The sequence below is a fragment of the Rhynchophorus ferrugineus genome, unplaced genomic scaffold, assembly GCF_030347505.1.
Source record: "Rhynchophorus ferrugineus isolate W39M unplaced genomic scaffold, kcgeb_rfMv2 rfM1, whole genome shotgun sequence".
NCBI lineage: Eukaryota > Metazoa > Arthropoda > Insecta > Coleoptera > Curculionidae > Rhynchophorus > Rhynchophorus ferrugineus.
The window spans coordinates 94,233,560-94,258,371 of NW_027472580.1; the positions used below are offsets into that span (position 1 = coordinate 94,233,560).

General features: G+C 33.1%; 2 protein-coding genes across 4 annotated transcripts; both read right to left on the minus strand.

The window, feature by feature from the left end:
* Positions 1-266: 266 nt before the first annotated feature.
* Positions 267-1,764, minus strand: LOC143201350 (uncharacterized). The gene is made up of 4 exons (XM_076412354.1): positions 1,613-1,764; positions 1,426-1,550; positions 1,210-1,366; positions 267-987 (listed from the first exon to the last, which is right to left on the minus strand). Exons 1-4 carry the CDS (start codon positions 1,622-1,624, stop codon positions 415-417), a joined length of 867 nt encoding a protein of 288 aa, XP_076268469.1. The 5' UTR covers positions 1,625-1,764; the 3' UTR covers positions 267-414.
* A 13,694-nt stretch (positions 1,765-15,458) lies between these two features.
* On the minus strand, positions 15,459-23,999 carry Gasp (Chitin binding Peritrophin-A domain-containing protein Gasp). Of its 3 annotated transcripts, none has more exons than XM_076412383.1 (7): positions 23,838-23,999; positions 22,349-22,558; positions 19,590-19,692; positions 17,668-17,753; positions 16,924-17,034; positions 16,762-16,861; positions 15,459-15,661 (listed from the first exon to the last, which is right to left on the minus strand). In XM_076412383.1, exons 1-7 carry the CDS (start codon positions 23,884-23,886, stop codon positions 15,607-15,609), a joined length of 714 nt encoding a protein of 237 aa, XP_076268498.1. In that variant the 5' UTR covers positions 23,887-23,999; the 3' UTR covers positions 15,459-15,606. The 3 variants fall into 3 exon arrangements, with proteins under 3 accessions (XP_076268498.1, XP_076268490.1, XP_076268481.1); XM_076412375.1 differs by lacking the exon at positions 15,459-15,661 and adding an exon at positions 15,872-16,413 and having other exon boundaries at positions 16,924-17,028; XM_076412366.1 differs by lacking the exon at positions 15,459-15,661 and adding an exon at positions 15,872-16,413.
* Between the last annotated feature and the right edge of the window lie 813 nt (positions 24,000-24,812).

The following is a 24,812-nucleotide window of genomic DNA, read 5'->3' on the forward strand; positions in this document are numbered from 1 at the left end:
TCGAAAATATTAAATTACCTTCACCATTTTGTCATTACTTCGAAATTTTTAATGCATATTTTTTTATTTATTAACGATGTCAAATATGTACGCCCCTGAACAGGAACAAAGTCGGACAAAAACCAGACCGCGAGAAAAAAAAATGCGCCGTAAAGGTGGTACTGGACTGGTATTCGCGACGTCAAGGTTTTCCTGCTGCTCCACCCTATCGCATAACATTCGCAGGTGTTACAGGGTAGAGACAAGAACGAAATAATACCAGATGGTTCGGTTGGAATCGTTTATTTCTTATCCTACATTAATTTATAAATAAATGGCTAAGATAAGGATGCTAAGCAACGTAAAGACTAGGGAGGACACTAAATTAGGTACGAACAAATAAAGAACTATGTACAGAACAGTACCGGAGGGGGCTTATCGATAGTTTACGGTGTAGCTTCCGCTCCAGATATCCACGTTCTGAGCGGGGCTACCCTGGAACTGGCTGGGATTGTATGAAGTGTATGATGGAGAAGGTGCTGGAGGGTTGTAGTAAGCGCTCTGTGGAGGGGGACTGTATTGGGGCGCGGGAGGCTGATAATTGTTTACTCTATTGTTGTAATAGTCGTTGTACTGAGGAGGATTGTATGCTGGAGCTGGAGGGTTGTAAACTGGGGCTGGGGGATTGTATGCCGGAGCTGGAGGTTGGTATGCTGGAGCCGGACGACTGTAGGTTTGAGCCGGAGGATTGTACGACGGAGTATAGGCAGGACGAGGAGGAGGGGCATACGTTGGAGGAGCTGGGGTAGCGGGAGTGTAGGTTTTGGGAGAATAATTCATCTCGAATGAAGGTCGTTCATAGGAACTGTAAGCAGGAGCCTTGGGGATGAACTCGGGGTCGTTGTTGTAGTACACAGCGGGATCCTCGCGGTATTGTCCGTCGTCCTCTTCGTCTGGTCCCAAAGGTCTCTGAGCCTGAGGGTTATCTCTCAGAGTTGGAGGGGCGACCTAAAATATCAACAAATCAGTCAATAGTTTAATAACGTGACGAAAACAAAACAAAAAATAAAATATAGTTTTGTTTATAAACATATAATAGGTGGTAACAGCAATGACATTTGCAAGGAATTTCTAAATCCTCAACATTACACTTTATATATAATACAATAAAATAGACACAATTCAAAAATTTATGAAGGAAATTATGACGTAGTATATTAAATATCTTACCGTAACATCAGTACCAGCTGGTTCGAAACCTCTTCGGCTAGCTCCATATTCGACTTCACGCAACTTTCCAGTATCATCGATGTAACCATATTTACCAAATACTTCTCCCGTGGGATATTTCGTTTCTATTTTATAAGTACCATCCGCTGCTTCGTATCTATAAACAACAACAAAAATATAGTACTATTATATCAAAATATTTTTAAAATAAGGTACCCGTAGCTGTAGGAACCGTCATCGTTGTGTCGATCGATCTGTTTGAGAATCGGCACCGGTGTGGTGTAGGACTGGCTGCTCTTCTTCTGGGCCGAAGCCAGAGCCAGTACTGCCAAAAGCAGCACCTAAACAAAATTACGAACGATAACGACCAAAACGTTGAAAAACCACCGTCTTCTGTACTTACGGAAATCTTCATGATACTCGACCAGTGACGCGGTCAAAGACGGTACCAGCACGTAAAGTGGTAAAACAGCCGCACCTCAGGTCGTACTTGGCTTTTATACCGACACCTCCCCGCGTGATTTGTAGCAAGGTCAACGGTATTTCCGATGCTATTCGGACGGGATATTTTCCGGAAGAAAAAAATTATCTTCCCGACCCGGTAACGCTTTACCGCCGAGATGCCGAAAGGATTTTCGTGTGAAGCGTTCGAGAACGATCTCTAGATCTAAATATGTCCGGCAGTGATATTCATGAATCGATAGAAAAAATGCCGCTTATATAAGTTTATTATGAAAGCTTTTGAGGTCGTACCACCAGACATTAGAAATATGTCGACTAATGTGGGTAGCATATATAGATTAATTAACAGGGCGTGTAAGAAAAAAATCAGCGAATATAAGAACATTAGTAGTTTTTGTTATTCTTCATGGGAACAAAACTAACCCCCACTTCTAAAAAATATATTTTGATATTATCGATTTTGCGCTGTGGTACCATAGAATTTCATAGAACAAAAATATTTCATTGGAAACTTTTACTGTGATACTCGAAATATGTTTGTTCGGTAATTAATTTATTAACAATATTATTGTGATTTTTTCATTCTTCTCCTTGTCGACTTCATTTTTGTACCTAGGACAGAGATTTTGTCTCTTATTTTCATGAGAAGCTATTAGTTATTCTTAAATGTTATAAATAATATGCTGCTATGTTTTGTATTTTCTATTAATTACTCATTCATATCATTTTTTCTTAAATAATTAATAATTTATAATTAATTTTAATCTTTATTAATAACATTAGGTGTTTGCATCTATTCTGATCAGATTTTCTCTATAGGTATTTATTGAGAAAAAAAATGGTACAAATCAAAATATTTTATATCATTTTCCGCATCTTTTTGACAATAGTGTGTTTTTAACTAGTGGTCCATGATCTTGAAACGGTTCGAAATGTCATTTTCAGTCAAATATTGTGGTAGCCATGTTCCATCATTTTGGATCTTTCCCATGGCATGTAAAAATTGACTGAAAACAGTTGATTCATGAACTTCTATAGTGTCTGAAAATTCTAATTTTGAGCTATATTATCATTTATTTCACCATCTAGGCTATTCTTTACCATCGACAATAAAAAAGTCGGTAGAACCATAACCGACAATTGGGATATGACGATGCAGCATCACCATATGTTTTTAAAAGTGTTCGATGGGTTTTAACTGTAGATTTTTTCAAGTAAACCACAAAAGTAGTGAACGTTTAAAATACAACTTTGGACGTTCCATAATTAACGTTCCATAATAACGCTAAAATAATATTATTATTTTAAAAAAATAATGCTAAAAAAATTTTTTGTAGAGAAATGTCAAAAGCAAAACTTAATAGGTCAATTGAAAAGACCCCGGCCTAATACATAGATGGCGCTACTAGAATTAAATCCATATGTTTTTTATTTAGTCCTAACCATCAAGAGATTCGTTAATAAATTTGATAGTTGCCGGATTATTAGTTTGTGAATTATAGCATTTTGAAGGCAAAAAAATACACTTGAAGCAAAAGCTTGGCTTGATGCCGAGTTTCCGGACACTGCCCGAGGAAAATCAACCATTAAAGATTGGTATGCTAAGTTTAGACGCGGTGAAATGAGCACCGAAGACGGTGAACGCAGTGGACGGCCAAAAGAGGTTGTTACCGACGAAAACATTTAAAAAATCCACAAAATAATTTTGAATTACCGTAAATTGAAACTGAATGAAATAGCAGACACTCCTATAGATATCAACTGAACGTGTCCATCATATCATTCACGAATATTTGGGTATGAGAAAGCTCAGTGTAAAGTGGGTACCGCCGAGCTCACATTTCACCAAAAACTACGATGAGTTGATGATTCGGAGCAGTGGTTGAAGATGATCAAGCGTAATAAACCCGAGCGTGGATATGTGACAACGGATGAAACATGGCTCCATCATTTCAGTCCAAAATCCAATAGAGAGTCAGCCGAGTGGACTGCACACGATGAACCCGCTCCAAAGCGTGGGAAAACGCAAGAGTCGGCTGGCAAGGTTATAGCGTCTGTATTTTGGGATACGCATGAAATAATTTTCATTGACTACATTGAAAAAGGAAGGACTATCAACAGCAATTATTACATAGCGTTATTGGACCGTTTGAAGGAGGAAATCGTCGAAAAACGGCCGCATTTGAAGAAAAAGAAGCTTTATCAAATTTCTGTCGAATGAAGAGGTGATCGACGAAACTGAGGCCTACTTTGAAGCAAAGAACAAATCGTACTACACAAATGATATCGAAAAGTTGGAGAGTCGCTATAATCAGTGTATCAGCCTTGAAGGGAATTATCACTACATAGTATAAAACAAAGTCGCCTTTTCTGTCCCTATATCCCTATGTGCGCTTAAATCTTGAAAACTACGTAACGGATTTTGATGCGGTTTTTTTCAATAGATAGAGTGATTCAAGAGGAAGGTTCATATGTATAATACATGCATAATATACTAATGCAACATTGCTAATTTTAGAGGTTTCTAACGTGTGTTTGATAAAGCAAAAAAGCTGCCCAACCCTACGAGTTAGATCAAATTAATGTACTACAGTATTGTACACCATAAAAAGGTCTACAAAAAAGTCCCCGATGGTATATGTTTATCTTTTAGGGATAACCCACATTAACCATTTTTATTGTTTACTTTTTACGTGAGAAAATGGCTTATTTACGAAGCTATTTTAATTTATTATCATTAATCCTTATCGAATTAAGTACCTGAAATACAGTGTGCAATTAATATAGATCAATATGGTTCCTTACAGCATGTAAATTAAACAAATATTTTCGGAGATATTACAAATTTAAAATTTGCGTTTAAAAATGTGTAATGTAATAAAAATTGTATGAATTTAGATATTCTAAAGATAGCAGGAAATCTTCATAGTAAGTATAGGGGAAGAGGAATTGTTTTACTCCAAATTTAATGCGTGCAGGCCAAGGGCAGTAATGAATGAACCAAAAATACTGGATCGATTTTAATCATGTTTTCATTGAGTGACATAGGCATATATATTTTATGCCCGTGCAAAGTCGGAGCGGGCCGCTATGTTTTTATATACAACGTTCATATTTTTTCTGTAGTGTAGTCTGTAGTATCAGCATTGCACCCGTGCAAAGCCGGGACGGGTCGCTAATGTTGAATAAAAAAAAACTAATTTTGTCAAAAAAAGTATTTTACTATGGTAGGCCGGGGACTTTTTAATTGACCTGTTAATAATATTTTACTTTAATAACTGCAAATTGCCTAATAAATAACAGCATTCTCATTTTATTTTTTAATTTATCTACAAAAAAGTGTATTAAATAAAGTCTACGAATAACAAGCTATTGTCACTTATGTATTTTTGTTTTCTTACTTACTAAATAGAATTTATTCCTGTTCTTTTTCACTGAAATAAATATTACATTATAGAATATTTCTGATTTTACGAATAAAGAATTATTGAGTTGTGTAATTTTTTCATTAAACATCTATTTTTTTTTATTTGTGTAACAATATATATTACAACAATTTATGTTCTGAAGACCCAACACAATCAATTAGTAAAATATTTTCAGCATTTCTCAAGGTTATTCTAGGCGAACATATATAAAAATTAATAATCAAATAACATTTATAATATTTTTTAATTAATCTATTTTGTTTATGAATGGGTCATAGACACACCTATGTATATAATAATAACATATTAATTGGCAACAAAAATGTTCGAATAATATGCTTTGATGTAAACATATTAATAATTCAGTTTCATTAAAAGCTGTCAAAGGAAGAAAATGTATAAATTCAAGCATATTAGCAAAACAGTAATTCCTTCGTGGTTCAGAAAAAAGTTTGCAGTTCTAATATTTTTTTTACAACTTTTTCTTGGTCTACTTTCTTGTAGAAAACACACCTGGTTTATATATTTTTCAAATTACTGTAATTTTTTTATTATTATTATTTAATTATTACATTGTTATCAGTCGTTCCCGACTAACCTACAATTTGTCTCTATGATAACTTAAATCTAGGTATATAACTAGGAGAACTCATCGGCCCTATCTCAGTCTCTGGTGAAATAATGTTTATACATGTCACTGCTATATTTTTTACTATATGAACATCACTACACAACAGTACACAAGATCACATCGTTTGATTCTATCGAGTCTTTGTCCTGTGGTGGTGGTATCCAAAAAACATCCTCATGACTCCTCGCAATTCTCTTGGTTTCTTGACTGACTGTGAGTATCTGAAAGTCTCGATGTAGGTAATCAGTCCTATAGTATTTGGGTGCGCCCACAATACCCCTCAGGACTTTTTTCTGAAAAATGTGTATTTGTCCATATAACTTTCAGTATTTGCTTATATAACAACAATTTGTTACATACTGATAATTGTGATTTTCTTCCAATTAGCCAGTACATTTTCCTATATTTCAATTCCAGTTCTTTTCTTTTGTTCTTTATATGTTCCTTCCAGCTAAGTTTTGGATCAAGATTCATTACGAGATATTTAACGTTGTTGCTATAAAAAATGATAATATTATTTAATGTTATTGGTGCTTGTACGGTCTGATTGTAGGTGAACTGCACATGCACAGATTTACTTTCATTAATTTTTATTCTCCAAGCTTGTGTACAATTATTTATGTTGTCACTTGACTGTTGACACAAAAATTAGTGAGGCTTCTTCACTATTGTCTCCGACAGCTATAATCGCAATATCATCAGCAAATGTAGCCATCGTAATATTCTCAATATTCTCCATTTGTGGTATATCACAAGTGTAGAGTAGATAAAGCATTGGTCCCAATACACTTCCTTATGGTATACCTGCTTTAGCTTCTTTTATTGTAAAGTAAGCTTCTTCTTGTTTGACTCTAAACATTCTACTTGTAATGTACGATTTTAATAGTTCGGTGTGTTGTTTTGGTAATATTTTCTGTAGTTTATGAACAAGGCCTTCATGTCAAACCTTATCGAAGGCTTGTGCTACATCTAAGAATACAGCTCAGTATACTTTCTTACTTTCGTAGGCTTTTTCAATAACATCTGTTATTCTGTGGACCTGGTCAATTGTTGAGTGCTTGTTAATAAACCCAAACTGGTGTGTTGGTATTAGGTTTATTCTCTCTATCATATTACTGTAAATAATAAAGGATTTTTTATTTTATTAAAACTTACATTAAATATGCCTTAATATAGTATTCCACGTTACTATAATTTAGTAACCTTCTTTAATATTTTAAGGGAAAAAATATTGGATAAGTTCATAAATCTGTTTAACTTCGAGGTCATAGTAAATTCTTCATTGGTGGCATAGCGATCATCATTGGTAATTAATTGAAGGACTTTGTTTTGGCAGCTTTGGATTACTAGTTGGTTTGATGTCGTAGTGTAACCAGTACAGTTCCTTAATTTTCAGTATGATCTGCTCTGCTTTTTCACTAGTGTTTCCAATGTACCCTACCATCGAGATGAATGCTGTGGTATTTAACTATTTGAAAAATTAAGCGTCGCCCAACTGATGTAATTAATTTTCATCATTTCGCCGCTACGCAAGATTGACATGGATATGTTTCGAGCTTCTAAGCTCTATTTTCCATTCTAAAACCAAGATTAAAAAGTATATCAAAAGGTATATAAGACAAATTAAAAACAAACTTGTCATTTCTTGACTTACTTTGATATTTTTTTACACAAACCAAACTAAACTAAACTAAACAAAATTTCGAACAATATATTTCCCACAGCTCTACAGAACTAACATTAAGTAATTTTAAAGTTACTGCGACGATAATGCGACTTACATTTTTAGTTATTTACCTTAGTTTCGAATATATAAGACAGTGAAATTAAAGTAGCTTTTCGTCATTCGCCAAATTATATCAAAGTTGATTTCTTGAGGATTCAGTGGTGGTAATCTTTTCTCTAACTTTTCTCACTCTAAATTTAATTTAAGACAATCCAACGTAAAGAGACAATCAAAACAATACCAAATTAGGAAATATATTACGATAATCGTTTCTCAGTGCTTCCTGAACAAATATTTATAAACAAAATGGCTTCCATTATCAACCAAATGATTGAAAAAACAATAAAAACCTTTCATTGTTTCAATTTACAGTATATATTCATCCTTCTGAATGCATTCGCTCACGACAAAGCAATAAAATCGATTTAACAAACCTTTCTTCAAGATTGTTCAAAGGATGCGAATAGGAAGCTGGTAACCTTTATGTGTCCACCGTGATGTCAACTCGAAGCAATCTTGAGAATATACGTTTTTTTTTCGAGATGGCCGGTACCCGCGTAACCTTCCCCGCCGATCAAGTGTTTTGATAATAATATTAAGGGTGCGCCGACCTTGGTCAATCGCAACGCGTCCATTTTCATCGAGAATGCAGCATTTTTGAGCGATCCGCGACCGAAAATCTTCGCCGTGGGCGCCCGTCATTGGCATTCTTGGCGGACGCTCGGGCGGGCAGCGTTTGCCGCTGAATACCGAAATCCGTATTTCTCAATGGGACGAAAGAAAGTAAATTTCACGATAGGTGCGGTTTGTCGTTCGGGAATTTGTCGAATACAAATGATCGGATCTCGCGCTGATCGATTTCGAACCGACTCGGTCAACAAAAGCAAAAGTGGTTCCTATGTATGCGGTTCTTTTCCTTGTTTGATGTTGCCACAGCATTCTATTATGTCGTGTAGGAAATAATACAAATTCGGATATGAATAAGTCAACGGGGCTCCAATGTTTTATTGATTTTAACTGTTTTGATTATGATTTTCATTTAGTTACGTCAGATTTCCTTATATAACATCACTCAACATTCTCTCTCTTTTAACACATTCTGGTTTAGCACTATGGATGGAAGATTGAAGGCTTATGCGTAGAGATAGTCCACAATAAATCAGATCGGGGGAGAGCTAGTGATGATGTTTCTATATATAGTCTCTTTCTATATCTATCTCTCTCTGGTCTCAGACATAAATAGCACCATTGTTGGAATTTGAAGAATTTATTTAATTATAACTTCTACTTATTTTTGATCATATTAAGTATATCCCATTTGATTCTTGAAAAATTAATATATTGTGAATTAGTTCTACAGATTATCAATAATAGATTATAATACTCCTTATATCTTAAAATTATTTTTTTAATGTTTGTCATCCAATATTTTCCTTGTTTGATGTTGCCGTAGCATTCTATTACGTATAGTGAAAATTCGAAAAGGCATAAATCAAACAAGGCAAATTTATTAATGAAAACACAATGTTTTGTTGATTTTATTTGCTTTGATTATTATTTTTGATTACGTCAAATTTCTTTATATAATATCACTCAGTAGTCTCTCTCTTAACACACTCTGGTCAGACACATAAATAGCACCAATGTTGGCAGATTTTTTTCAGAAATTATTTAATTATTCCTTTCGCCTCCATTTTGTGTTTTATTCTCATAAGTGTCTATTAATTATTTCTGTATCCTATGCATCTTGGATTGTTGTGCCGTGTATATATTTTATTAATTACTAATAAGCAATATAATTCTACTTACATATGAACATATTGACATTCAAGCCACCGGCATTGATTATTTCTTCCATCACTTGGGCGACTTCAGTGGTCTCACCACACTTATAACTACATATAACTTAAGAAACAGTGGTTAATATTTTCAAAATGTTAAAACTTTTAACTCAAATTTCCAAGAGCTTATGAAAAGATGTTCAAAATGTATAATTATTTTTCAATTCAAACAATTCGGTTAAACGAGAACTGTATTTTATATTTCGGGATTGATTAGCTTGTGTCATTAACTTCAAGCAATTAGACTAATTTCACATTCCATTTGCCATTTTTTGGTCAAACTACATATTCGATTAAATAAGATATGCTGTTTCTTCGTGCTTATTTTCTTATTGGTTCTGGTAATACAATTATTGCATATCAGGTACAAAATAAGTACTAGAATGCTTTCACCAATACATTTGATTAGAATAATTTTAATTCAACTTATATTTCATCTTCTGCTCTGAAAATCAGTGTAATATCACTTTTATTTTTCTCTTGAATAATAATATAATCTATAATAATAATAATCTATAATCTCTTCTACTGTCATCAACTACTATCCATTCAAAGTTCTAAGTCCATACGTCATCTAAATTTTTGACATTAAAACGGCGCAATGTTGCCACATCAACTGTGAATTTTATTTTAGTTTGTCTTTGACCAATAACAAAACTCTAATCTTAATAAAATAATAATTTATTAAATAATTAAATTAAATTAAATTAAATATAATTTATTTTAACATTATAGTACATTTAAAAATTATAGTTAATTATACAGCCATAATAGTTTTTAGGTTATTACTATAGTTTTCAAGAAGTCATGTTCGAACTTATCGGACAGCATTGTGTCTCTTTTTAAGTAGAATAAAATAAGAAGGAAAATATTGTCTCATTCTCAAAAAGAATTTACTAATTGCAACTGGCAATAAATTAAATATCTTGATGACATATGTACAAAGAAACTTTAAATAGGTCGTATATTTTTTACAATCGTATGATTGTCATCAAAATTTAGAGTGAAATTGAGTAAAATATTATTCACATATTATATTATATTAACTTTCCTTAGAGCTTTTCAATTATTACAAATTATTTTCAATAAAAGATTTTCATAACAGACTTTCAGAATTGTACGATTCTAATAGAATACATATAAGGTTTTACGATTTTCTGCAGGTATTAGATTATTTAGCAATATGCTTTGCCACAGTCGTTATTTCATACAATAATTTCGTAGCATTTTCCATAAACTTTCTCTTTGAGCAAATCGAGCAAAAACGGTAACGAACAAATTAAATTAATCAATTATCTCGGCCGTTTACCATTTGCTATTGTTATTCTGCTTTAGCGACCAGAACTATTTAATCCAAATCAATTTTATCAAATAATAACATCTAAATTAATATGGACATGAGAAAAAGCTACTAATATTAAATAAACTGGCTTTGTTTATTTAATGGACAGTGTAATATTGAAAAAAGTTTTTTTTTAATATTTAATTATTACATTGTTAATAGTGGTTTCCGACTAACCTACAATTTGTCTTTATGATAACTTAAATCAATCTATTATATAACTAGGAGGAACCATCGGCCTTATCTCAGTCTCTGGTGAAATAATTTTTATACATGTCACTGCTGTATTTTTTATTATATGCACCTCACTGCACAACACTACACAAGGTGAGATGGTTTGAGTCTTTTAAGTCTGTGTCCTGGTCTGGTGATATTCAAAAGTTGCAATACTCTCATTTGATCTGATCTATTGACTGATCGTGGGTATCTGAAGGTCTCGATGTAGGAAGTCAGTCCTGTAGTATTTGTGTGCGCCTCTTTGCAGATCATCCCTATAATTGAATTCCGTATGTTGATATAGGTTTCAGTATTTGCTTATATAATAGCAATTTATTATGTACTGATAATTGTGATTTTCTTCCATTTAGCCAATACACTTTCCCATATTTCAATTTCAGTTATTTTCTTTCCTTCTTTATATGTTATTTCCAGCGAAGTTTTGCATCAAGATTCATTCCGAGATATTTAGCGTTATTGCTATATGGTATGATAATATTACTAAATATTATTGGTGCTTGTACGGTCTGATTATAGGTGAACTGCACATGTACAGGTTTACTTTCGTTAATTTTTATTTTTCAAGTTTGTGTCCAATTATTTAGATTGTCCCTTTCCTGTTGTAATCTTCGTATAGCTTCTTCAATATTGTCTCCGCCAGCTACTGCGATTATGTATCATCAACAAATGTAGCCATCTTAATATTCTCCATTTGTGGTATATCACAAGTGTAGAGTAAATTAAACATTGGCCCCAATGCACTTCCTTGTGGTACACCTGCTTTAGCTTCTTTTATTATAGACTAAGTTTCATCTTGTTTAAGTCTGAACATTCTTGCTGTAATGTTCAATTTTAGTAGTTTGTTTTGTTGTTTTGGTAACATTTTTTGTAGTTTATGAACAAGGTCTTCATGCCAAACCTTATCGAAGACTTGTGCTACATTTAAAAATATGGCTGGGCATACTTTTTTACTTTCGTAAGCAAAAGTTTAAATGACTTTACAATTTCAATATTTTTGAAAGATCTAAAATCTATAAACTTAAAATAAAACAATGAAGATATTCTCAGTTTTAATCTAGCATAACTAAATAACATAAGAGTACTACAACCAACCAAAAATGTTCAAGGATTGAAATGACACTAAAAAACAAAAAAAACTTAATTATTTCATAAGAGACCCATATTTTTCTTTGAATGAAGTTGTAAGATTGCATATGTCAGCAAAAACGTATAAAGCTATTTAAGTTTTGTTACCTAACTCCATTAATTCCATTTTTCGGATTGTTTTCATTGGACGACACGATTCTTGACAATTGGGGTAACTAACTTGTTACTAACTTTTAGTCAAGCATCATTTAACGTTAAATACCAACCCTAATATAATTAAGAAAATGAAGAGTTCTTGTATTCCAGTAATTTATGGATTTACTTTAAGAAATCGAAACAAAGCGCTCTCATTTCCTACTACTATTTTAGTCACTGCTGGTACAATATAAAGAGAATTTAAAATTAAATAAAAGATGATAAATTTAAATTCGAACTGTCAATCTGGAAGCGGTGGGAACAAATCTGGTTTTCGAAAATATTTGCTCAACTTCAAAATAACATTGTAATTTTGTCCTTCTCCATTCTGCACTATGGCAATCTGACTCAAGCTACTATGTTATCCAGCTTCTATTACACTATTTCTATTTATGTTAAACTGTTTATTTGTTGTATTTCGTAAAAGAGAGAGTCCACCTGTCGGCGCAGCTTCCATCCCTCTACATGAATATGTTGCTGAGGCTAGTAATGCCACATCTTTCGAGCCTCAAGGGCTGTTGTCCTTCTAGACCAGGCAGCTCCCCTGATATTTTACTATATACTGACTTATATCAAATTTATTAAAAAATATTAGCGTTGGGAAATATCAACTGAAACTAGTCGAAACAGTCTATAGTCAAGAAACTAATAGTAATTACTCTTTTCAATCAAATGCACGGTTCTACTAGTTTTTTTTTCCATTTGTCATATCAGACGAAGATGTACGAATTTTTTCCTGTACAAGTTCTGAGAAAGGTATGGACGGATATAATTGCTTGGAACAGTTTATTTTAAATGTGCTTATTATTTCCAACGGTAGTATAAGCGAGACGGAGATGTATATATTCCTTCACGTACTAACTTTAAGAAAGAAAAGAAAATAAATAATTACCACGTAATGAATAATATCATTTTAAAGGAAATAGAATTACTTTTATATTTGAATGTTCTAGGGATCTGTAAAAAAGAATGGAATAGTATTACCACAAATATTTTATCGTATTTTAATAATTTATTAATTGATATTTTCAAATAAAATACTATAATAAATATGGATAATACAAAAGAACTTAAACAAAACCTAAAAACTAAAGATAAACAATAACAATAAATACTAAATAAAAATTAAACATTTTTATAATCATGGAAAAAAACTACTCAATGACATAACTAAAAATGATGGCACAATAACTACTAGAGCCTTTTTATATAAAATACATGTTTCATTTATTATTGAACGGAAATATTTTTTAGTCACAAAAACTCATTCTGAGGGGATAGAGGTTGCGAGTACAGCAGAATATTTTTAATGAAACTGATATAATACAAGTAACATAATTTTATGAGCTTGCCAAAAATCTAATGAGTTTTCTAACCGCCCAATAAGTAGCATTTGCTTAATTTCAAAAATTGTTGTAGCACTAGGTGTAATTATTTCTTTCCTTCTAGCTAGTTTTTTATAAAAAAATATCTTCAGATGAAATACATTCTTCGTCAGTATTTGTGTCTTGAATTTCGAGTTGTAGTATTGTATTATATATTTGTATTTTATGAAGCTCGAATGGAAGATATTGACTTGTGATAATTCCTTGTATCAACATTGTTTGTAATGTCAAATACTGATTTTCTAAATCGAGGATTGCAGATAGTAGAAGTTGAGCGTTTTCTTTCAAAATATTGTCAAACCATAGAACTTTTTTCTGAATGCATCATTCTACTAAAAAGTTATAAAATAATAAAAATAAATTGCAAAAAAAATCTTACAGCTGATAAAATAAAACTTAACCAAAAAGTGTTGCGATCACCATTATTTTCTTGTGTTTTTTAATAGCCAAGAAAATAAATTGTTGAATATTAAAGTAGAGTTATCCTAACAGAAAATTTATTTATTAGATATATTTAGTATAAATATTGAATATAGTTTATGATTTCTTTAGTGTTAATATTTATTTAAAAAATTTAATTATTACTGTAAAAAGTTCTTTAAATCATTTAGAATCGATGCGATTTCTGAAACCTTCCATCGGACCTAAATTTAGTTTTCAAGATTTTAGGAAAGAAGTTTTGACAACCCAAAACTTGAACAAAATTCGAGGGTGTTAGATCGAAACATATAAACATATATATATATATATATATATATATATATATATATATATATATATATATATATATATTGTGTTTTTTAATAGCCAAGAAAATAAATTGTTGAATATTAAAGTAGAGTTATCCTAACAGAAAATTTATTTATTAGATATATTTAGTATAAATATTGAATATAGTTTATGATTTCTTTAGTGTTAATATTTATTTAAAAAATTTAATTATTACTGTAAAAAGTTCTTTAAATCATTTAGAATCGATGCGATTTCTGAAACCTTCCATCGGACCTAAATTTAGTTTTCAAGATTTTAGGAAAGAAGTTTTGACAACCCAAAACTTGAACAAAATTCGAGGGTGTTAGATCGAAACATATAAACATATATATATATATATATATATATATATATATATATATATATATATATATATATATATATATGTATATGTACAAATGTATGTATATATATATATATATATATATATGTATATATATATATATATATATATATATATATATATATATATATATATATATCAGTCGGGCCGAAAATAGCGACTAAAATTAATCGACGGAAACAATCACTAGAAAATTGTAGTAAAATCGTTAGTAATAAGTAGTCAATTTCTAAATGATTCAAAGTCTGAACCAACGTCCTAGATTAAAGACATTTTCTGTACAGCTATACTGTTAATTCAGCCGTAATAATCAACCATCTTCTATTTAATGAATTATTCTTATTTGCTACACAAATATCCGAAATAATCGAAAATAGAATAATATTATCATGAATTAATTCATCGAATGAAGTGTATATCATCGATTTCATTCACGATTAGTTGATACTCAACCAACACAACCTTGTAGAAAGTCAATTAAAAGAAATGTCGCTGTCTCTCGCGCATATTTTTCAAATAAACAGGAGCTGGTATAATGCGAAGGCCAAAACCATAGGCCTCCGACAAACAACACTTTCTAAGAACGCTGGCTTATGTAAAGAGCAGGCTATATATAAGACAGTCGAGCTAATTAATAAACATTAGTGTTGAGCAGAGAAAGAATGAGAGAGAAAAAAAACATCCATGACATGAATAATATTTTAATCGGCGTTATATAAACGGAAATCAAGGAAATTGAAACGATTTTTTGTGTCTGTGTGTTAGCTAGAAACACGTTTATTTATTTTTAACAAAAAAAAACAAAAATAAATACTACATTGTTATCCGGAATTACAATTATAATACTTGGGTTTTCGATAAGTTTCTCATTCACCAACTGCTTTGCTGCACCTCAAACAAACACTAAAGACTCACTCATCTCGCACTCGGACGGGCCGGGGTGCTGTAGATCAATACCCCAGTTTCTTCAAGGCCTTCAGGTCGACATCTTTATAATAATCCTCGCTACAAAAGAAAAATAAGGCAGGTTACATTAGGGTTAAGAAATCCGGCGAATCTCCATGCTCTGGAAACGTTTAGAGACAAAAAATACAGAGGAAGATACAAACAAACATGCTTACTATTAAAACAGTGGGTTAAACTAATCTAACGACAGGTGCAGAACACATATAGAGAGTGAAGACGGAAGAAGGAGGGTGAAATAAAAGAACTATATAGAAATATTTTTTATTTTGTTTTTTTAAATTTATATAAAAAATGGTAATCAATTTTGTACCGTTTTTAAAAAAATAATAATAAAAAGTAAATATATATATAAAACAACAAGTATTGTTTAAATTATGCTAGTTTTTAACGTCTGCCAATAAGACCTAAACACTAGGGTTTAAAAGTTTTAAATTAATGTGTGGAAGGGGGGATGGTTTTGGGGGGAGAGACGGGTAAACCGGTATAGGTCCTATTGGCACTACCACATAGAGTACAGAAAGTCTTTTCACCCTCGAGAGGGCGTTCCCTACGGAGGATTTAACGATAGGGTTCGGGATAAAGGGGGTTCTCATTCACTGTGTACGGTTGGACGCGCTGAGACTAATCCCCTTTAGTTGGCAGATTCGGGGGCGTTACGGGAGGCCGGGGCGGGCCTGGGAGCCTTCTTGCCGGTGACGGGGGTCGATCTTCCGGATCCGCTGGACTGGAGACCGGCCAACAGCTCGCTCTTGCGGATGCTCTTCAGGTCCAAGTCGCCGTAGTAATCCTCGCTAAAATGGTGCTTGTTCATGAAGTGTTTAACGCAAGGGCTCGGAGGCGGGAGGGATTCGAGCGGGATGGTTCGAGTTTTGTGAGTATTAGTCACAAGAAGAAGTACTAACGGGTACCACGACAAATGCAAAACTATTTTTAGCCATTTAATCATAATATTTGCAGCGAAAAAAATTTAATAGTGGCAAAGTAATAGCTTCTTATAAAAAAAACTTTCAACCTTGGCATTTAGCGTGGTACCACCAAAAAAAACCTGTTACTAGAAAATGAGAGTCTAACGGTTAGCGAGTGACGTTCTCAAGAAGCTATAAAATTCGGACCGTGCCATGTTAGTGATATCAACTTACCATCCGGGTACGTCCTCTGGATCTTCGCAGTTTCCAGTACCGTCGGAATCGCCGATTTTGAAGACGGTACCGATGGGGCAACCGTATTCACGGGCTTGTCCTAAATCAAGAGATCATAATCAGAATCAGTACCACCAATTAGCCGGAAATATTCGAAATTACCCTCCAAACAGATGTAGTACTTCCTGCAGTCGTCTGGGTGGGCGTGTCTGGAGAAAGATCCGGAATTGCTGACCTCGCCAGCGGCTGGGCAAGTGAATCCTCCAGCTACTTCTGAAACCCGTAAGTATACCGTTGTCACAACAAGGGGGACCAGGGGCAATTTTGAATTTCGTTCAGTATTTTAATTGGACGTCCACTATATACAAGAACCAAACCAAACGGAAGAAGAAAGAAGAGGAAAAGTAAAGTTTCCGTTGTCATGTACGAGTGTTGTTACTTTTTTTACTATCGATTATGAAATATGTGTCTTAGTCATCAGTAATACTATTTACAATATTCACAGATGTTGTTTCTAATTAATAAACAAAAGAGAAATTAGAGTAGGCGTTGATTGTATTAACAATTGAAGTAATAATAAGATGGTTCATGTGTCAGTGTTTTTATCGGTGGACTATAGTATATATACAGCATGCCAGATAAAAAAACCAAAAGTGTTTCTATCAATTGTGATGCACCTGAGTGCGTGAGTGGGAGGGGTGATGAAAGAGTAAAAGATAAAACTAGAAAGACCATGCAACAGAAATAATTGCAGGAAACATTCGCGATACGCTTGCTTTATTCTCGCTTTCTTGGTTATGGTCAGGTGAATTTGTGTCGGTGGGATGCTAGAATTTAGCCCCCGACAGTTACTATTAAATAAAGCGATCGCCATGTTTCTGCATCGGCGGGAAAGAGTTGACTCACCTTCGTTCTTGCATTCTGGAACTTGATCGGCCCACATACAGACACGGGCTTCTCTGTCGTAGGCTAATCCGGGAGAACATTGGTATCTAAAATAAGGACATCGAAAATTACTTATTACCACTATTACTGGAAGATTCCGGTGGGTAACAAATTGGTGATGTGAATAAGATAAGGGAAAAGCAGCAGGAAGAAGAAGTAAAAATGGCTGGAAAAGTAAATAAAGCAACTCTTACTATAAAAATGACTGTATTAAACGATATAGAAGAAATAAAATAAAATAAGAGAGACAGGAATAAAGGATAAAAGAACTATGCCAAAACAGGTAAACCTAACAAACCACAATATACATGCGTTAAAATAATAGGAAACATCACCAGAAAGGATACATAAATATTTTTTGTACTAACTACAAAAGAGATAACTAAAAAATAAAAGAACTTCAAAAGTGAATTAGAAAATATTCGATTAAACAGACAAAAATATTGAAGAAGAACCTAACGAGAGCGAGAGCGAGAAATTACAAAAAAGGACAGAGAAAATTGTAAAGCAGAAAAAGGCTTCAAGCCTTTTTCTGTCCTCAGAAAAGAAGCATTCAAGGCGTAAGGAAAGAGAAAGAAACAAAAGAAAATAAAAACACGAGGGTAAGAAACAAAGAAAATATAAATTTATATCAGAAAAATATTTCAAAAATTAGAGAAATCAGAGAGAAGGAAAAGATAAAATAATGAAAAGACTAAAAAAGGTTTCAAACAAGAAATAACTCTTATTAGAATGATTATGGTTTAAAAATATATTATTAATGAAGATGGATGAAAATTGTAAGAGCCAGGGAGAGAAGGTGAAATGAAGGAAAGCATAGAGAATATTTGGAAGAAGAAGGAAACATCTATAAGAAAGAAAGACCCAAGAGGGGAAACTTACAGAAAGAGAAAAAATGTTACGGTAAATACAAATCAATGGACAATAAGAAAATTGAGCAATCATTACGGTTAAAAAAATATAACATTGATATAACATAAATATAACAATGACAAGTGATGAAAATATAGGAACTGGAGAAAGAAGATTTTTACAAATTACACAAAAAATGGAAAATGCTATAAATAAAGCAAGAGAAATCTAATAGTAAAAATTACAACAGAAAACCAAGAAAATCTCAAAAATATACTGAAAAAACGAATAATACAAGATAATACATAATGTATGAACAAATACGAAACAAAAGACTGAAAAAAAAATCTAAAAAGTATAACTGAACAGCGACTGATGTTCCGCAACAGATCTAGAAAGATTCTTCAAATGTACCTTCATGGGGTGCTAAGCCAATTATTCGTTACAAAAATGAACAATTATTGGTTATGTCACTGTCTAATATTAGTAGAAGACGTGAAGTTTTTACAAATTACTCTGTCATAAAAACGGAAGATGCATTAAATAGACCAAAAGAAAACTAATAGTAGAAATTACAACAGAAAACCAAGAAAATCTCAAAAACATACTGAAAAATCGAATACAAAAAGATAATACATAATTGATGAACAAATATGAAACAAAAGACTGAAAAAATCAAAAAAATGAGAACGAAACAGCGACTGCAACAGACCTAGAAAGATTCTTCAGATGCAGCGATATACCTTCATGGGGTGTTAAGCCAATTATTCATTACTAAAAGGAACAATGGTTGGTTATGTGACTGTCTAATATTATATAACCACTGTTTAAACCAATTAATCGAACCAATTCATCAAAAGCGCTATTGCATTACGAAAAAACAAACGCCAAAACTGTATCGATTTAAAGGAAACAAACGACATAATTTTACGTAACCACCGTAGCTTTCCCGGTAAAATACAAAAACCATGTAATATCATTAAACGGATGCCGGTTATTATGAGACCGTTGTAGTGACGGTGGATACCTACCTAGAGGCTTCGCCGTTCCAACAGTTCCAGAAAACGTCGCACTTGGCATCGTCGGGGAAAATGCCGTACAGCCTTTCGCAATGCGTGGTGGAGATTGGAGGCTCTGCAAAATGGTAAAAGGCATTATCGGACCTGCTTACGTAACACCCGGCAGTACGTAGACAGACGCAGAACCACGGTTCGATTTCGAGCAATTTCGACTTTTATTTGCCTTTCTTTCGGTCGGGCCGGTTAACCAACCCGAAATCTTGGCCAGTATGTAAACAGTTCGTATTAAAACGGCGATAAAAAACTTAACGGCCGTTACCCAATCGGTTTATGTAACGGCGTCGATCTTTTCTGATCATTTAAAAACCGATATGACCCCAATTCGGCTCTGGCTCGTGTTATAATCGCCGTTTGCGCAATGATCGCGTCTTCTCGACGAAGAAGAAGCACAATTACGTTGCTGTATTGTGTGCATCGAGGTGTCACAACGTACCTAGCCTTTAGGCTGATATAAATGTTGTGCAAATCAAGTTTAAAACGCCTTAATTAAGATGCATTGGAATTAAACCATTCTCGTTCAATGTTGCTGATGCTGATGGATGTCACAGATGAGAGAAATCGAGAATAGAGAAGCATCGTTGTGACATAACGATGGTTCGATATATAGAACAAGGCAATCATGTATAATATGAAAGAAAAAGGATCATTAATACAACATACATGTCTAAACATTAATAATTCTGATTTATTTTTGTTGTTATCTAACTTTTAATAGATTATTTTTTTCTTTCAAAGATCTAATCATTTTATCATCGTGGTATATCGAAATCGAACCTCTTCTTTAGTTATTCAAATGTCTATCTGAGTGAAACCATAGTGTCATAATTATTATCCTGAGTGTCATTTGATTCTATATAATAATTTCATCATAAAGTTTGTGATATTTCTAAAAATAAACTTAATTGTTAAATACCAAAACTATTTACTTAGAAATAACATATCGTTCCAAGTTTAGTTCTGAAAAAAGTATATGTTTTTTAACATAGCAGAATATCATAGCAGACATAGATGGGAGAAATCGACAATAATGTGACAATGAAATTTATGTAAAAAAAAGACTACAGTATTCTAATAAAGCTCTTAAGTTACTCAAACATCTAGATGGGAGAGGCCTAAGTGTCACAATATTTCTTCTCAGTTCGATTTGTCTCAAACAAAAAATCTCTAGCAAAACATCTAGTTCTGGGAAAAATTCACAACAGATTAAATTTTTCTTTTAAAGGTCCAACTTTTTATCATAATACAATATCAATGCTATTGATGTCATAGATAAGAGAAATCAACTATAATATGACATAATGAAAGAAAAAGGCTCATTGTATTTTAATTAAGGTCTCTTCTTTAATTATTCAAATGTGTAAATGGGAGAGACCAAAGTGTCACAATTATTCTCAGTTTGATTTGATCCAAACAAATCATTGCATCATAGATCTCGTGGTATTTTAAAAATTAAACGTAAATGTTAAATACCAAAACTACCTACTCATGAATAACATGAGCTTACTTCTAAAAAACCAAACAAACATTTTTATCATCATATAATATCAATGCTTTTGCAATGATGTTGATGTCATAGATGAGAGAAATCGACTATAAAGTGACATAATAAAAGTTGTGTAAAACGAAAGACAGGGCTCATTGTATTTTAATGAAGCTCTTCTTCGGTTATTCAGACATCTAAATGGGAGTGGCCAAAGTGTCATAATTATTCTCCTCAATTTAGTTTAGTTTGCATAGGTCACAAATCTTGTGGCATTTACAAAAATAAACTTCAAAATTAAATACCAAACCTTTTCATGAATAATATATACAATTTGGAAATTAAAAAATAGTTAATTATTATAAAAAAACTATTCAAACCGAAGAATAAAAACCTACTAAAAACTATATTTCTCACATAGCAACAGATTATGAAAATGCAATTTTCAAATACCAAACATTTTCCTAGTTTAAGAAAACCGATATTTAATTTGTAATTGTGAAGAAAGTAATGTGAACAGTTAGCTGCTCTATTTATTGCTTTAATTGTTGAAAGTACTGTTACTGATATTAAGAGTATTTATTTATTCCTAACGCATTTCAGTCGTTCCAAAAACAGTTTAATTTCTCACACCGAACATATATTGTAGTTCAATAAAAACCTTGAAATATCGCAGTAGTACCAATGAGAACTACAATTGAAATACGTATTTTTTAGTGAGTGTTATTGAATTGATTGATATCAAAAATGACTTCGTTCTCTCGCGATATACTAGAGATGTGAAATAGTAATCCAGGTTTTCTAAAATCATTCTTTTATGAACTTATGATTTCGTTGAAGTTAATTTATGTCAGCAAAATATATCTTCTTGAATTTTTTTCTTTGTCTAAACAAGGTGGATTTTAATATAAAAAAACTGGATATATAGTTTACCAAAAACTGAAAGAAACTGTGAATGATTTTGATGAAGTTTTCGATACGATTTTGACAAATATTATTGACTATATTGTTGTTGTCGAACTTTATTGATAAATTAGCAGTTCAGATGTAAAGAAGAGATTGAGAGAAGAGACAAGAGAAATATTCGCTATATGCTTTATTTGGTTTTGAAATCGTTTTTTGAATTTATTTTTAATAAAACTAGTATTTTATATGAAAGGCTGTAATAATAAAGACAGAAAACGTTAAGTACTGTATATGAAAATGTCTGTCCGTCTTCAGCATTACTCACCTAATTCTGATCGGTCACCACAGTCGACGTTGTGAATGTAGTCGCAGTTTTCGGTCAAGAATTTGGGATCGCTAGCATCAAAAGCCAAACCATTTCCGCAGGTCTTCAATTCGGCAGCATTGTTGTCGCATTTCCAATATTTGTCGCAGGACCTCGTGTGCGGGTAGAAGCCGAAGTCGTCTGGGCATTTGAAGCTCTCCTGGCCGTTGGCTGTTGAAATAAAAATGCATGAGACTCATTGGAAATGTGTATTTATTTTTTCTCGCATATAAAAACCCAAACAGGATGTTATCCTGCAGTAATACCAATAGCGCCATTTACAGCAGGACACACCCTGCATTAAACAAATCGAAAACTATCCGTTTATGATTCATGACGTTACTTAATGCACAGGCATGCAGGTAATGCAAAAGAAATGACCATCCCATCGTGGAACACCCACACAGATTGTTACGACAATATGCAGAATAATGCAACAACAAGAATCGATTGCGATTCCTCGAGAATTCGGTATTTTTTAGTTTCAGGTAGTATTTAATGCGGAAGAAGACGAGAAATGTTAATTTGAAATAAATCCGCGGTGTGTCGAAACTTTTAAACGATTGACCTTGCATTTCGAATTAGAGTTGAGTGTTTCTTATACGCGGAGGCCTGCCAAGGTCTTGGTTTATTTTTCCCGAGTTCGCGTATCGTCATTGAAATTCCTGCGAGGTGGCGGTGGTGGTGGCGAGAGAGAGAAAAAAAAATCGTCGGATTTGCACCCGGCAAATCGCGAGATTTTGCTTTTATGGCGGCCTAGATCGCACGCTAGAAACCGTAGAACTGGTTTGGTGTCGCGAAACTTGTTGCATTCTACGTTGCCCAATCGAACATATGTCGCCTCGCGTGAAATTGCCCCGATTTCCTGCGACCATGGAGAAATTTCTCCGCGAATGCGTGAAATTCTCTAGAAAAAATTATCATATATAGAAACCTAACAACAACAAAAACAACAGCAGCTGCAGAAGTAATGCGATAAACCAATCGAGTACAGTATTAGTTCGATACTGGTAAAAGAATGAAGTGAAAGGACTTGCAGCGGCAGGAACAAATCAAAACAACATCGAAACTAGGGAAAAAAAGCCAGCAGAAAATACAATCACCGATTATTTAAAAGTTACTTGCAAGTTGCATTGCGTCGACGAAGAAAAAAACGGGCAGGTTTTTCTGAAAAAGCACCAATATCCTTAAATTAAATTCCTGATTCTAACCAAATAATTTAACTTATATATTTACACCAATAAATCGGTGCAGATGCAACCGGTGACGGGGACTTGACGAGAAGAAGACGACTTTACCAACAGTAAAACTGAGACGCCACCAAAAACACTTCCGATGCGAGAACTCATCAATCCCGATCACAGTGAGCACGATCCGCGAGCGAGGAACATCACAACGGCTCAACAACCCCAATTATTCCCCCCCTTGGATGACTTCACCGTCTACATACCAGACAGGCAGAGGGCACTAACAATTAATACACACACAAAGCTCTTCATCGTGAAGTCTACTCGATTCAATAACTGCGCGAAACCAGGACCCCTGGTGCTTTATACCGGGTGATCACCCCACTCCACTCTTCCGTGCCGCTCCTGCCGATGATAAGTCTTTCCTACCGGTGCTGCGGCGGCTTGCGATGCGGTTTTCGGTACATCTTGCTCGCCTGTCTGCTTTTTCGACGTTTCTTGCAGCGTAAATACGAATCTTATAAAATTAATTAATAGTTAATTCATATTTTCACAAAATAAAACTACAATACGGTTAAAGCGTTCAATTATCTAACCTTAAATAGTATTATAATGCAGTAAATATTGTATTAGTATCAACAAAACCTAATTTATTGTTTTAAAAAATATCTTTCTCGATTCCAAGCCATTTATAATTTTATTATACCACAAAGTTTCATCAGAAGCTCGTCTAACATTTTCAGATATTGTTTTTTTTTTGTATATTTCCCGTTACACGAGCTAAACTGAGCCTTATACTACAATAAAATGGAATGTTATTGTTTAGTATAAAGAATTATTACAAAATCAAATTGCTTACTATTCGAACAATTTTAAAGATCAACTAAAAACTACAGAAATGTTTACAACAAAAAGTTACGTAAATTAAAAATATTCTCTTTCATGTAGCTTACAAATCTCACTACAGTTAAGTCTATTTCCACAATAACATTTTGTGTCTTAAATTTATATAAACAATACATTTAGGTACCTGAAAACATGTATATTAAAGCCTCAAGATTATTTAAATTCATTAAGCAATTTTAATGAAAAAAATTCGCAAGAATATGTCCTTTGAAACATCTAGGTAGTATAATCCCTAAAGTTACATTCCCTACATTGCAATCTCACTACAGTTACACTAATTTTTTTCATCCAACAGGTAAGCCTATTGTCACAATCTCATTTCGTATCGTAAA

Bases quoted from the DNA above. Each gene is read 5' to 3' on its own strand.
- LOC143201350 (XM_076412354.1), bottom strand. The intron at 1,367-1,425 runs GTACCTTATTTT...TGTTGTTTATAG, and splicing joins GACGGTTCCTACAGCTACGG to ATACGAAGCAGCGGATGGTA. The intron at 988-1,209 runs GTAAGATATTTA...TTGATATTTTAG, and splicing joins CAGCTGGTACTGATGTTACG to GTCGCCCCTCCAACTCTGAG.
- Gasp (XM_076412366.1), bottom strand. From the start codon at position 23,886: ATGAAGAGCTTTGTGTGTGTATTAATTGTTAGTGCCCTCTGCCTGTCT. The intron at 17,035-17,667 runs GTGAGTCAACTC...TACGGGTTTCAG, and splicing joins TCCAGAATGCAAGAACGAAG to AAGTAGCTGGAGGATTCACT. The intron at 16,414-16,761 runs GTAAGTTGATAT...GCACCATTTTAG, and splicing joins CCAGAGGACGTACCCGGATG to CGAGGATTACTACGGCGACT.